At 36.6% G+C, this 14689-nt stretch overlaps 2 protein-coding genes across 3 annotated transcripts; both read right to left on the minus strand.

Annotated features, from left to right (window-relative positions):
• Nucleotides 1-977: 977 nt before the first annotated feature.
• Nucleotides 978-6060, minus strand: LOC110942196 (psbP domain-containing protein 4, chloroplastic). 2 transcript variants are annotated; one of them, XM_022183943.1, is made up of 5 exons: nucleotides 5650-6060; nucleotides 4365-4468; nucleotides 2226-2337; nucleotides 1916-2143; nucleotides 978-1240 (listed from the first exon to the last, which is right to left on the minus strand). In XM_022183943.1, the coding sequence occupies exons 1-5, from the start codon at nucleotides 5918-5920 to the stop codon at nucleotides 1176-1178; spliced, it is 780 nt and encodes a 259-aa protein (XP_022039635.1). In that variant the 5' UTR covers nucleotides 5921-6060; the 3' UTR covers nucleotides 978-1175. The 2 variants fall into 2 exon arrangements, with proteins under 2 accessions (XP_022039635.1, XP_022039636.1); XM_022183944.2 differs by having other exon boundaries at nucleotides 4365-4472; nucleotides 5650-6059.
• Nucleotides 6061-7060: 1000 nt separating this feature from the next.
• On the minus strand, nucleotides 7061-14259 carry LOC110942195 (probable beta-1,4-xylosyltransferase IRX10L). Its single transcript, XM_022183942.2, has 8 exons — nucleotides 13864-14259; nucleotides 11353-11499; nucleotides 11187-11251; nucleotides 11036-11105; nucleotides 9897-10115; nucleotides 9641-9784; nucleotides 8084-8219; nucleotides 7061-7411 (listed from the first exon to the last, which is right to left on the minus strand). The coding sequence occupies exons 1-8, from the start codon at nucleotides 14224-14226 to the stop codon at nucleotides 7182-7184; spliced, it is 1374 nt and encodes a 457-aa protein (XP_022039634.1). The 5' UTR covers nucleotides 14227-14259; the 3' UTR covers nucleotides 7061-7181.
• Between the last annotated feature and the right edge of the window lie 430 nt (nucleotides 14260-14689).

Here is a 14689-nt window from a genome sequence, read left to right on the forward strand (position 1 = left end):
CATTTTTCACGCGTCATATTCTTAACGCGTTATTAAGTTTACGCGTGATGTCGACACAGTGGCGGTGGTGTTTTATATATTTCCACGCGTGAAACTCAATTATCACAGGATATTTTTTATCCACCCTGGATGGCCTAAGATAATTTTAAAATTTGTAAGAAAAAAAAAAGTTCATAATTCATCGATACAGATAAATGTAAAAGAAAGTAACAACATTTACATTTAAATCGATGTAATTTGCACTAAGTCTAGTAAAAAAATCATTTAAAAAATTAATATGAATACTTTTAGCAGGTATATTTGAAAAATTAGTTGGAATTTAGCATTTAGCAACATCCAAACATAACATGTGTGGAAAATATGTACGTGAATTTTGGTTAGGATGTATGGTGGGCCGGCCCACCTTTATGTTAAAACAGGCTACCTTTTTAGGCCCTCAAAATTTCAAAACCCGTTTAAAAAAAAAAACATGATGTAGATAGTAAGGGTACTAGAGGCACCCTTTGGGTTGCTCGGGTAATGCGACTACACTATAGGTGCACAAAATAACTGGTTAATTAACTGAAACCGTAACCGATTAATAACTGATCGAGAAATAACCAGTTAGTGGTTATTTTTAACCGTATGTTAGTAACCGGTTATTGATATTCAGTATCGGAACCGAATTTTTAACTGGCAGAGCAGGTAACCAAAAATTTCAAAAAAAAAAAAAAGAAGCAAAAAACCGGTTATTAACCGAAAATGAGCGGTTAATTAACTGAACCGGTTAAAGTAATTAACCAGACCAGTTAAAAAAATAACTGATTAAAGTAATAATCGGTTAAAGTCAAAAAGTCAAATTAACCGGTTAACCGAACCAGTTATTAAAATTAACCGATTTGTGCACCTCTAGACTACAAAAGCAATAAGACTGACTACAAAAATCCAAATCTATGTTTAAACCAAAATGTATGAAAAAAAAAAAAAAAACTATTGAGTTTCAACAAGAAACATCATTGTCATCTAGAACATTAACATCAAGATTATCATAGTCACTTTCTTGACACTAATGTTTCTAAATCATCTTCATTAACTTTATAATCCAAAATGCATACATAAAGTTTTAAACGGTCTGCAATATCGCATTGCTTTATAACAAATAGACCGTCTATATTATCAACTGTATGTAATCGCGTCTATACAACCCTGAAAGAATCGGCTATTTTCTTCAAGTCCTGATTGTGTCTCTTCCACTGCAAACCTACAAACATCGAAACATTCATGTTACATTTCAGATTTCATAACTTCATATGCATGCATTCGAACAACAACTGTGAAGACAATTATGTTGGGGAAATTTCAGAAACCGGACGATCAGAAAGGCGTGTAATCACTCTCAGATCAAATTATTTCGGTGGTTCACCCAAATAATTCAATCGGATACAACTCTGATTTCGAGAAATTGAACTAGTGTATGTTGTTTGTGTGAATTGATGAACCAGAAGAATTGTGATCAAAAAATGAATACGAAAATTGGGTTTTGGGGTGTAACTCAAAAAATGAATACGAAAATTGGGTTTTGGGGTGTAACTGCCCAATGGCAGTTAACTCTATTTTTAGGACAAAACTGCCATTTCGAAAATGTGGCAAAATTCAGAAAATAAAATTTTCTGACACATTTTTATTAAAGCAATGGGGCTCTGCCCCTTGGACCCTGCTCCCAGGGGCGTTGCCCCCGGACCCCCGCCAAGGGGGCGCTGCCCCCTTGGAACCCCCGTAGAGTACGGGCTCCGCCTGTACACTTCGAATTATAATAACTCAAACAAGCGTGCACTCCCGCACCTCCTAACTTGCTTGATGTGTATTATAATTCGCTTTGATCACCAAGTCAATCCCCGATTACACTAAAATATCTAACAAATTATCGGTTCATTACCATTTGCAAGTACGCTAAACAGGTAAAGGCGGTTTCCAGCAGCAGTTGCTGTGATCAAACAGTGTGGCGGCTCCAACTCGAACTGATAATACTTTCTACCAGAATATTCTTTAACTTGGCTATTGACCACTTTACCCTCTACATTCTCTCCGATCACCTCTGGCCCAAACGCGTTAATCACTTTCTCTGGAGGCCCGATTTTTTCTATCCGCGCATCATCTTCTAGATCTGTTTATGAGAATATATAATGGTATCTTTAGTTGAATAACAGGAAGCTTCAACTGTTGGTTTTGTTAAATGATAGACTCACAATCTGCAAATCTTAAGACGGGTGCAACGATGACAAAAAGTCGGCCTTCGCTTGTGTTACTAAATCTTAGATCGATCTCTGTTCCTCCGAGATCAGCAATTGATACCGGTGTCTGAAAAAACATGATAAAGAGTATAAATTATAGGTGGCATAATGTAATATAGTAGTTCATTGAAAAAATGTTATAAAAAAAAAAATCTATATTTTTTTTTTTTCAAATGAAACCTATTTAGGAGGTTGCAATCGTTTAAATCATGGTTGTAAAATCACGTCTAGCTCCGACTAGTTGCCGATTAACCGCTAGTTCTCGGTTCACTGAGTAAGGGGCTGTTTGGCAACATCTGAATGGTTAAGTGCTGAACCATTAAGTGTTGAACCAGTAAGAGGTCTGAACCATTAAGAGCCTGTATAATGCTTAACCGTTCAGAGACAAATGTCTGACCAATTCAGATTAGAGGTCTTAACCATTCAGACTCTGTATAAATCTTAACCATTCAGAGGCAAATGTCTGAACCATTCAGACATCTGCTCGTGAAACAAACAGTCTGAACCATTAAGTGCTGAACCAGTAAGAGGTCTGAACCATTAAGAGCCTCATTAAGAGGTAAACAAACAGCCCCTAATTTTCATCTAATCGGCCATTTAATCGCTAGGCGGTCAACAATGGTCAAATCCGGTCCTAATCGGCCAAAAATCAGTGGCAATCTGTGTTTAAAAAAGCGCGCTTGAAGCGAGCTTGAAGCGATGAAGCGCTGGAAAAAACGCTTTTTTGGCTCTGAAGCGTTACATTACGTGAAGCGAAGTGAAGCGAGCTTTAAGCGGCGAAGCGATGAAGTTGTGAAGCGACGCTCCAGCCACTCAGATCACCATTTGGGCCATTTTTTAAGCCCAACAGTCTTTACAAGGTACATATCGACCTTATATCGACGATATAGCGACTTCCTATGTGAAATCCAGCGACAAATTCCGGCGACGGAGTTGCTTTCAGCCGGAAACAAGGAAGAAGGGGGAAGAAGAAGAGAGATGCGGCTACGTATCTTTTAGGCTTTTAGGGTTTTTATAAGTTAAGGTTTTTAAACATTTAACCCCTCTATCTTTCATTAGTTTACATTCAGTCCCTGAAACTTCTAACTTTTTACTTAAAAAGTGTAAAGATAGTTTGTCTATTTAAACATTTAACCCCCTCTATCTTCAGTAGTTTACATTTGGTCCTTAAACTTTTTAATTTAGGCATAAAAGTACAAAATTAACATTATAAAATACATATATTTAATAATATGGATAGCTATCTTTTATACACATATATAAAATTAACATTATATATAATATGGAGCGCTTCGTATACGTGAAGCTCTCGCTTCGCGCTTGAAGCTTCGCTTAAAGCTTTTGGAACCAAAACGCTTCGGAGCGCTTCGCGCTTTTTTAAACCAAGGTGGCAATCTAGTGATTCCGGCCAAATTTTGGCCAAAACCTATAAATTTCGGCAGTTAATCCTATATACTTCAAAATATGGGTCGAAGAAGGTGTTAAAACATGTCTACTTAAAAAAATACATATAAAAATGTGTGTATATGCATATAAAATCTAAAATTACATATAAAATCTCAATCCGATTAATCGCTAGTTGGTACCCCACCGGCTGACTAGCGCCTAGCGATTCTTCCAACACTAGTTCAGATACACTACAGTCAATTTTCAAACCATTGTTCATAACTTTTTTTTTTCTTATTTTATAATCTATTCTATTAGACAAAAAAAACTTAACTAATATCAGTTATTTGAGTTAATTACTGCTTTCATCCATGTGGTTTGTCAAAAATCACTATTTCAGTCCATTAGTTTAAAAATTGCGATTCCAGTCCCTGTGGTTTCACTTTCGTAACCATTTCAGTCCACCTCGTAACCATTTAAGTCCCTGTATTAACAGAATAAATGGATTGAAATGGTCACGAAAGTGAAACCACAGGGACTGAAATGGTTACGAAAGTGAAACCACAGGGATTGAAATCGCAATTTTTAAACTAATGCACTGAAATAGTGATTTTTGACAAACCACAGGGACGAAAACAGTAATCAACTCCAGTTATTTTTAAGCAAATATGTCAAGAATATAATCAAGTTTTTGGAATACAATATTACCTCTTCCCAACCATCAGGTACTTGAAAGATATACGGGATAATAGGACTCCACCCGACTCCATGTCCTCCTGATTTCTCATCCGGTCTCCTATAAGTCCTCCAACCTGTCTGATTATCGTTTTAACCTCGTGAAGATGACGAATAAAAAACCGGATAAAACAATTACAGGTCATTATGCGCATCAGGCGCGCATAATGCTTGATGGACTTGAGGTGATTACATTATGCGCATGTGATGCAATGAGACACAGGTTGTGGGCTGACGTTGTGCCTTATGCAGTTGACCAGTATTTGACCCATCGATTGCAATGGGTCCGAATTTTCAAATCTGACCGGGTATTTGAACAAATTAGATCATCTATTGTTTTAGAGTTAAAAACTTAACAATTCAAAATATTAACTAATTATATTTCTTAGTAATTTTTAATAATGAACGCCTCACATATGTCGCATATATGATGCACGCGCCTAGCGTATTGGCTTTTGGGATCAAAATGCAACGAAGCGCCTAGGGTTGCAAATGAACCGAAGGATACGAACAAGACCTTGTTCGTGTTCGTCTGTTAAGAAATATATGTGTTTGCAAACAGAACATGAACACTTACCGAACGAGATTTTACGTTCGTGTTCATTTGTTAAGGAAATGAACTTATTCGTGTTCGTGTTCGTCTGTGTTTGTTTGTTAATTTTTGGAACAAACGTTGATGAACACAAATAATAAGCACTAACTAATGTCCATGAACACAAATGAAAACAAACAAACACAAACAAGCGTTCATGAACATAATATATAATCCACTAACACTTATTAAATATTTTATTTGTCGAAGTTTTGAAACATTTAAATAAAATATACAAACTAAAAACACTAATGAACTATTGAACACAGGGGCGAAGGATAAGAGGGGCGGGGAGGGGCGCCCGCCCCCCCCCCCTCCCCCCCCCCGAATTTTTCGCTCAGTAGTGTTATATATGTAGTTTTCGTATAGAAATTTGTGGGTATATACGTTTTCGCCCCCCGGTTCTATAGAAATTTTTTGGTATATACGTTTTCGCCCCCCCCCCCCCCCCCCCGCCCCGCCCGAAAAATTCAAGCTTCGCCACTGATTGAACACAAACGAACACATTACCGAACGTTCACGAACATAAATTGAACGAACGCGATCTTCGTTCATATTCGTTCATTTAACTAAACAAACGGAATTTCTTGTTCGTGTTCGTTCGTTTAATAAACGAACAACCATAATTCAATAATCCAACATTCAAACAACCAGAAAACAACCAACCTTGTTCATTAGGTTCAGACAAGCCCGGAATCCGACCGGCTAAAAGTCCCTGTTTAACAACAGCCAATCCATCTTTTGGAAACCCAAACAAAGTTGCTGAAGAAACCAATGAAACACCAGAAACAAGTGCAGTTCTTCTCCCCAAAACCTTAACATTTTCTTCTGAATCTGCATCAATCTTTGTTGCAGCAATAACAGAATGTGTTGCATGAACCTTTTGCTTGTTGGGTTTTAAACAAAACCCAAAATTTGCAAATCCAATTGTCCCCATTTGGGTTGTAAGATCTTTAATGGCTGATGATTTGAGTTGGATGCAATGTTGTGAGAGAAGATTTGAGGGTGTGTTTTAGTTGTGTTGTTTTGTACTTTTGTTTGTTGATTAAGGTACAATGTTTTATGGTTTTGTGTTGTGTTTGAATTTTGCAAGGTTGAAATTCATTTATCTGTAAAAGAGATTGATCTGGCTTGGAATTGGCCACGTGTTTGATTCTGGTTGGATGCCAGATTGCTAAGAAAGAACAGAGTCTTGGTTAAGTGTTCAATCTCAATTCTCAATAACCCCCTTGTGGGGTGTTATGCGACACGTGTCGTGCCACGTCACACAGGGGCTTTATGGGGCGTTATATCACTTGAGCCCGTAGTCATAACGCCCCTATCCATCATTACCTAATTATTAATTTTCAATTTTATTAATTAATTATAGAAAACCTTGCTTAAATTTGATTGGTCCAAATTTTGAAAAATTCCCCCATAACCGCGCGATAATTATACCGCCTCCCCCAAATTTCTGAAACATGACGCCCCTAGTTTTGGTGTGCGGGGGGTTATGGCGGCGCTATGGGTCATACCGCCCTCACATGCCGCCCCATTACGTATTGTGTAAGGCAATAAATAAATTGTGGCTATAAACACCAATTTTGAAAAATTTTAAAAGAATTGTGTAAGAATTATATTATATTTGAGTCACTAAATATAATAATTAAAAAACTTGACCCTTTATACTAAAAACTAACGGTCATTGTAGTTAAATAACCCTAACTTTCATCATTTGGTTGATAGCACTCTTAAAATAACTGAACCTTAACCCAGTTAGCTGACGTCAGATACCATGTCACCAAACAAAAGCCACGTCATAAAAAAAAGCAACGTCAGATGCCACGTCAATAAAAAGTGTCACGTCGGCAAAAAAAAAACTAATCGGATTAGGGTTCAGTTAGTTAAGAAGTGCCGGAGAAAAATACGTTGAAAGTTCGAAGTTACGTTATACAAATCGTAAGTTGAGAGCGTTGTCGGTCAAATGGTAAAAGTTTTGGGTTATTTAAATCCAAAATCTCAAAAATTTGATGAATGACTAAATGCCAAGGATGAAAATCATAATCAAGCAGTTTATGATACCACAAACCAATAAAACTAACACTATTCAATAAATTTTTTAAATCAAATTTAATGTGCCAAAAATATTACAACTTGTGTACTATATATAATTTATACCCATTAACAAAGCATCAACAACAAGAAAGTGAAGCATAATGTTAAGGCAAAGGCATGGGTGGTTTCCATTTATAAAATTCAACCAAGTCTCTATTAACAATAGATCCATTATGCAACCAAAATGTTTCAGGTGAATGATGAAATCGCCGTGTTTTCCTTTGTAATTCCCACAATATCGCGCTAAATGCAGAACAGGGTTCTGAATCGGGACCATAGACCCATAAGCATCTTATCTTTCTGCCACGAGCTATCATTTCCTCTATGCGTTTATCTGTACATATTATAACCGAAAGGGTTAATTACATTAAAATGTAATGTGTGTCGAATTGACCCGATACACCTTTTGTCCAAAACTTTACTTTATCAATAAAGTGAAGGCAAATTGGAAATATATAATCCCGCCTAACTCAATTTGGCCGATAATAATACCAAGTCAGTTATTGGCCGATAATAATCTGAACTGGTCAATTTTTTTTGTAGAATAGTCCGCCGTTAAAATAGCTTAACGGAGTTAAGTTTTTTTTCCGAATTACAAACCGATGTTTTAGGGCTTTTGATCAGAACGAGTATACGAGTCGATTGATGTAAAACTTACCTCGAATACTGCCCCAACCCACGAAAACGGTGCTTCAATTCGGGTGTTTAAACTTCCAATTAACAAAAATCAAGCCATTTCGAGCACAATTTCAAGGTAAATTTTACATCAATCGACTCGTATCCTCGTTCTGATCAAAAGCCCTAAAACATCGGTTTGTAATTCGGAAAAAAAACTTAACTCCGTTAAGCTATTTTAACGGCGGACTATTTTACAAAAAAAAAACTTGACCAGTTCGGATTATTATCGGCCAATAACTGACTTGGGATTATTCTCGACCAAATTGAGTTAGGCGTTATTTCCAATTCTCCTAAAGTGAATTAACCAATTAAATGCTGAAAAACGAACCTGGTATGGACTCTAAATACTCCAAAAGTTGAGTATCAATTCTTGAAGATGGCCATTTAATCGATATTTGGGAATAATCCACGACATTCTGAAATGGTAACTCGGCATGATCTGATAAAAGCACGGGAACACACTCCTGTTTGCATGAAATTTTGGTTCAGACAATGAGCCGTTTTGTGAATGCAATAAAACACACGTTACACGTACATACGAGGGTGGATTCAAACAAGAGCCACTGTATATTTAGGAACCAAATATATTCACATGTGAATATGTATATGTTCCTAAATATATTTGGTGGTTTCTATATATCTCACCCCTATATACGCTGCAAACGAACCCAACGAAGTTAAGGAAATAAATGTGTTCACAAATTGTTCATGAACACTTACCAAACGAGATTTTTTGTTTGTGTTCGTTCATTAACGAAATCAACGTGCTCGTGTTTGTTTGTGTTCGTTCGTTAATTTTAGGTAATGAACACAAACGAACGTTCATGAACACAAACGTGAACATAAACAATAACAAACGAACATGTATTAAACTTTGTAGGTACATATATATTATGTAATATACAATACACTAATTGTTATTAAATATTTAATTAGTGAGAATTTTGAAGTATTTAAATAAAAATACAATATTTTAAAGGGAAATTGGCCTGTAATAATCCCACCTAGACCTTATTGGCCATTAATAATTGGATAGCTCACCGGTCATGGGAGAGACTCCCTGGACATTTAGCATTGGTTCCGAAGATCCCACCTCAGAATATTCCCCCCACCAGTCCCACCTTTCACCTATTTTTCCTACAATGGTCCCCCGTTAAAAAAACTTAACAGAGTTAAGCTTTTTTCCAAATTATAAACATTTTTTAGGGCTTTTGATTAGAACGACGATACGAATCCATTGATGTAAAACTTGCCTCGAAACAGTGCTCCAAACGATGAAAACGGCGCTTCAATTCGGGTGTTTAAATTTCCAATTAACCAAAATCAAGTCACTTGGAGCACCATTTCGAAGTAAGTTTTACATCAATGGACTCGTATCACCGTTCTGATCAAAAGCCCTAAAAAATCTATTTGTAATTTGGATAAAAGCTTAACTCCGTTAAGTTTTTTTAACGGGGGACCACTGTAGGAAAAATAGGTGAAAGGTGGGACTGGTGGGGGGAATATTCTAAGGTGGGATTATTAATGGCCAATAAGGTCTAGGTGGGATTATTACAGGCCAATTCCCCTATTTTAAAACCCTAGTTAACTATCAACACAAACAAACACAAAGGAGCATAGCCAAACGAACATAAATGAATGAAGTTTCTTGTTCGTGTTCGTTCCTTTATTAAATGAACTTCCTGCCAAACGGTTCACGAATTGTTTATTGAACGTTTGCTTCGTTTGCAGCCCTACGGGTGAGTTCAAATGAGAAACACCAGATAGTTAGGAACTAAAGTGGTCCCTTTGGTTTCTAATTATTTAACGGTTCTCATTTGAACCTCCCTCTATATATGTGTATGTAAATATATAGATAGAGAGAGAGAGAGAGAGAGAGAGAGACCACAAAAAAGGACTCGTAAAAGCGAAGGGTCCAAGATGACTCGCCACGCGGAGCCAAACAGAATTTAGCATTGCGTAGATGTAGAAAGTAATCAGTTTTTCCCAATTTTTCGGGCCCGCTAAACTTCAATTCTGGAGATTCCAACTGTCAACAAAACAAACATAAACATAACATGTTAATAACATCACATAACAAGTATATGTTAAAAGTTGAGGTGGCAAAATTACATAATAATATTTTTATTATTAATCAATACCTTATCTGGGAATTGTTTAGCGAGATCTATTAACTGAAGGCGCCCAATCTTTCCTTGTGCACGGCCCAAGTAATTAGCCAAATATTTCCGCTTTGATAACGGCAACGGATCTACAAGCCGAATTCCGTTAGTTGTCATACCATCATCAACATTCCCAGGGATAATTATGTCTTTCCATGTATTAAATGCACTCGTGTCCCGCTTATCTGTTCGGTCCCCCTGTAACAAGATGTAACCGGAACATACACATGCAACTCAAAAATACGAAAACAGAAAATCATCGCAACTTTATACATATCCTTAAGGTTCAAAAGTTCATATATATCTTTCTTAGTGTCATATTTACCCTTTTAAAAAATAAAAAAAATACAAAATTTACTAAAAAAAACTGTTATAATAACAGACCGGTTCACTAAATAATGAAGAAAACGTTATGCAGTGAGATGACTCGATGCAATGACGTTTTTGTATTTGTTCATTCAGTGTAACAGACTTCCAACATAACTGATTTTATTTAGAGTTAAATGCCATTTTCATCCTTAAGGTTTGGATTAGTTTTGCGACTTTCGTCCAAAGGTTTATTTTTCCACATCTGGATCCAAAAGGTTTGAAATCTTGCCATTTTCATCCGGCTCGTTAACTCCATCCATTTTCCGCGTCTGGATCCAAAAGGTCAGAAATCTTGCCATTTTCATCCGGCTCGTTAACTCCATCCATTTTTCTCCATTAAGTCAATGGGTATTTCACTATTTCTGTCTTTTTTGTTAACTTAAAGAGCAATTCGGTTTTTTCAGGGGTACTCAGTCTTTTTACATAAAGTGAAAAAGACCGAATTGCCCTTTAAGTTAACAAAAAAGACGGAAATACCCTTGACTCAACGGAGAAAAATGAATGGAGTTAACGAGCCGAATGAAAACGGCAAGATTTCAAACCTTTTGGATCCGGATGCGGAAAAATAAACCTTTGGACGAAAGTTGCAAAACTGACCAAAACTCAGGGACGAAAATGGCATTTTACTTTTTTATTTAAAAGGATATACATAATTGATTGTTTAAAAGGATATACAAAGAACTGAACGTTGTGCAAGCGTTACTTTCAATTCATTTACATTTATGCATTAGGAGGGAAAGAGCACTAGCCTCAGGAGTTAGAATTATCGACCGGTTTATATAAGTGGCCCATGATTTAAATAAGTGGGCCCCTGCGCCACTGCCATGCAGTACAAGTTGTTAGTAACAATATAAATAGTAAAAATGGCAAACTTTAGTTATAAAAAGTAAGCAATCACACCTTGGAAAGACAAATATGTGGTCACGACCACCTGATAATCTGAAATACGGCATTTGGCTTAATATCTGAAGGCAATAAGACATGAACAAACTATCAAAAATGATGACATGGAATCAAGCAACCTAATAACGTAATCAAATTACATAAGACGATAATTACACTGTACCTTCACATAAGCCTGGTTAATCTCTTTATCGTTAAGACCGCCCATCATTCGAACACATTTAACATAAGATGGAACAAAAAACAGATCTGCATCCCCTTTGTTCCGTGTACGAAACCTTGATTTAAGAAAAAGTCTGTGTATCTTGACCTACAATTTCATATCAATGTCATAAGAGAAAAATTAGCATACCTTTAAACAAAAATAGGCTACAAGAATTTCTATACGAAGGTACTGTTCATAACACTACGCGTCGAAAAGTTTGGGGGGGGGGGGGGGGGGGGGGCTCCCGCCCCAAGGAAGCTGCGCCCCTGTCTGGAAACGGGTTAAAGGAAATGGGTCAAACAGGGTCTCAAGTTGCCAAATTGCATTCAAATGCTTACAACTTCTTGAAACAGTTTGTACAGAAATATTAGATTGTTATTCTGATATTATAGGTTTGTAATCATTTTAGTATATTACAGTATCTACAACTTTTTTTAACTATTGACAGAAATGTGTTGGCGGGTCAAACCCAACCCGACCATATTAATATTCAATATTATGCCAATGTATTGTATCAAGCTCTGTAAATTGTAACCATTAAGGATTAAGGATGATCCCTATTGGCCTATTCTACTTTCTATATCCCTTTAAATCTATGCAGTTAATATCGGTGATATATCGGTTATATCGGTCATATGGTCCCTTAGTAAAATATCGGTGTCGAATATCGGTCAAAATATCGGTACCGATATTATTGGCGATATTGACCGATATATAACTGAATTATTGGTGTTAAATTGCTATATATATAAATTCTGCATTATATTAAAGTTACCGATATCCCACCGATATCTCACCGAGATAACCTATATTTCAAATATCGGTCCTTGACCGATATCCGATATTTTACCGCATTAACTGCATAGCTTTAAATATACATCATGGGCAGAAAGTTAGGTCATTTCATGCCAATCGTAACACTGTAGCAATTTACAGAGCCTGATACAATACAATGGCATAAATGCATAACATTGACAGAAATTGACACTTGACAGAAATTCATGCACCTGACAGAAATTCACGCACATATAAAAGTCAACTTCGTTTACTCTGTTGTCAAATTAAGCAGTTTCTTGAGGAAGTTTGTAATCTTAATATAATCTCAGAAAGGTTAAAAGTACATGCAGCCTATGTTATAATCATGTTCATGTTATAGGCACTGAAGCACAGCCCAGCGCACCATATGCGCTGCGCCCTGAAAGGCATGGTTGCAATCACTCAATGCACGTTCAGAGCATTTTCCGGCCAAAATGGTAAAAAAAACAACCTAAATAAGAATGAAATCAATCTAAAATAGCCTAAACTAGCCTAAAACATGTCTAACCCCCCCCCCCTCTCTAAAAATAGTACTTTATACTATGCGTCTAGCTTAAAAAAAGCCCTCGCTTTTTAAGCGCCTAGGCTCCGGTCTAGGCCTATACGCCTTGAGTGCGCCTATGCTCCTTGACGACATACCAAGCAGACGTCATATATTAAGAAATATAAAAGGTTATTCGTCTTGATCAGAAAAAAAATAGCCTTCCATTACAAATTGCAGCATTGGTTTATAAAGTTCCACACTTCTTACATGATTTACATCTGCTGAAATGCCAAGCTTCGCTGAGAGTTTGACATAGTAATGGTATCATCTATGCATCATTCACAATCACAGTTCAAATCAAAAGACAAACCTTGAACTTCTTAAATAAAAACTAACACAAACTGCAGCCTTATATCCATAAACTAGTTCCTTTACTTTAAAATAAAAGCACCGATTAAGCAAATCAAATCGAGTAACTACAACCTACAAAATTCATCTTCAGAATCAAACATATGAATATGTTTACCTTACAACTTCTAAGGGGCTGTTTGTTTACCTCCTAATGAGGCTCTTAATGGTTCAGACTTCTTACTTCTTACTGGTTCAGCACTTAATGGTTCAGACTGATTGGTTCACGAGCAGATGTCTGAACAGTTCAGACATTTGCCTCTGAATGGTTAAGATAGTATGAATGGTTAAAACCTCTAATCTGAATTGGTCAGACATTTGCCTCTGAACGGTTAAGCATTATACAGGCTCTTAATGGTTCAGATCTCTTACTGGTTCAGCACTTAATGGTTCAGACATCTTACTGTTCAGCACTTAATGGTTCAGACATCTTACTGTTCAGCACTTAACCATTCAGATGTTGCCAAACAGCCCCTAACTTTCCAAATCTCATTACCAAAATGATAAACCATAAACACCTTAGCATCAGTAAACAATCTGCAACATAATCATCTGATCAATCGACTTCAATTTCGCAAACTCGATGAAAACAACAAACTTATCGAATCTATAAACTCAAGTAAACTCAAATCTCATCACCAAAATAACAAATCACAATAACTTTAACCTAAACACCTTCAGCAACACAAACAAATCAAAACAAAACGACGACGTATCGAATCTATAAACTTAAATTAACTCAAAATACAAAATTAGACTACCTGAGTGCCCCATTGGCCTTTGAGACACGCTTCCGGCGTTATCCTACCGTCACGTCCGTACAACAGCTCTTTAACGCCGTCAATTTCATTCTCATCGTAAACATAGATCTTGAGATCGATCTCATCACCGTATCCACGGCGGGGCCAGCGGACGGAACCGTCGTCGTTGGCGGAGAAGCGAACGACGTCGGATTGGAATTGGTTGAAGTGTGAAGTGGAAGGTGTGAGTGATTGGTCCAACAGTCTGGTGGTGAAGAAGGTGATGGCGATGAGAGCTAGGGCTCCGATCTGGTGTGTGCGAGTGCAGGGAGTGGAAGATGGGGGAGCGAAGAGTCTGCTCTTGATGTTGCTTGTGCTCCCCATTGGTTAAAGAGTGAAAGCAGGTTTAAGTTCGACTGTATGTGGAAGTAGGATTTGGAGGAAGAAAGGGTCTACGACGTCGTTTTGGCTATCTAGTTATAATGAAATTACGAGATTACCCTTGAACTAAATTGTTTTGCAATTTTAGTTAGGGTTTTTTTTCATATTTCCCCTTAAAAAACTTTAAAATTGCATATATACCCGAGCCAAAAATTAAATTGCATATTTCCCCTTTATTAACTAGTAAAATTGCAAACTTACCTATTTTGATTTAATTTATTAAATTATAGAAAGACTATTTTATCCTTCATTTTACTAAATTTTAGAAAATTGCATATTTACCCTTTTTTTTACTAGTTTTTGTCTTTTTTCACTATTTGCATTTTTTCATCAAGTTTTTTTTTTCATTATTTTTCCTCATGAACTATAGTAACAATCATAAAAAATACAATTGACAATCATCTAA

Source organism: Helianthus annuus, chromosome 5 (assembly GCF_002127325.2).
Source record: "Helianthus annuus cultivar XRQ/B chromosome 5, HanXRQr2.0-SUNRISE, whole genome shotgun sequence".
NCBI lineage: Eukaryota > Viridiplantae > Streptophyta > Magnoliopsida > Asterales > Asteraceae > Helianthus > Helianthus annuus.

Excerpts from the sequence above, each read along its gene's own strand:
- LOC110942196 (XM_022183943.1), bottom strand. The coding sequence starts at position 5,920 with ATGGGGACAATTGGATTTGCAAATTTTGGGTTTTGTTTAAAACCCAAC. Across the intron at positions 4,469-5,649 it reads GTCTGAACCTAATGAACAAG|GTTGGAGGACTTATAGGAGA; the intron begins GTTGGTTGTTTT and ends ATAATCAGACAG. Across the intron at positions 1,241-1,915 it reads GTTTAGCGTACTTGCAAATG|GTTTGCAGTGGAAGAGACAC; the intron begins GTAATGAACCGA and ends CGATGTTTGTAG.
- LOC110942195 (XM_022183942.2), bottom strand. The coding sequence starts at position 14,226 with ATGGGGAGCACAAGCAACATCAAGAGCAGACTCTTCGCTCCCCCATCT. Across the intron at positions 10,116-11,035 it reads CGATAATTCTAACTCCTGAG|GGGGACCGAACAGATAAGCG; the intron begins GCTAGTGCTCTT and ends ATCTTGTTACAG. Across the intron at positions 8,220-9,640 it reads TTTACGAGTCCTTTTTTGTG|GAGTGTGTTCCCGTGCTTTT; the intron begins GTCTCTCTCTCT and ends TCATGCAAACAG.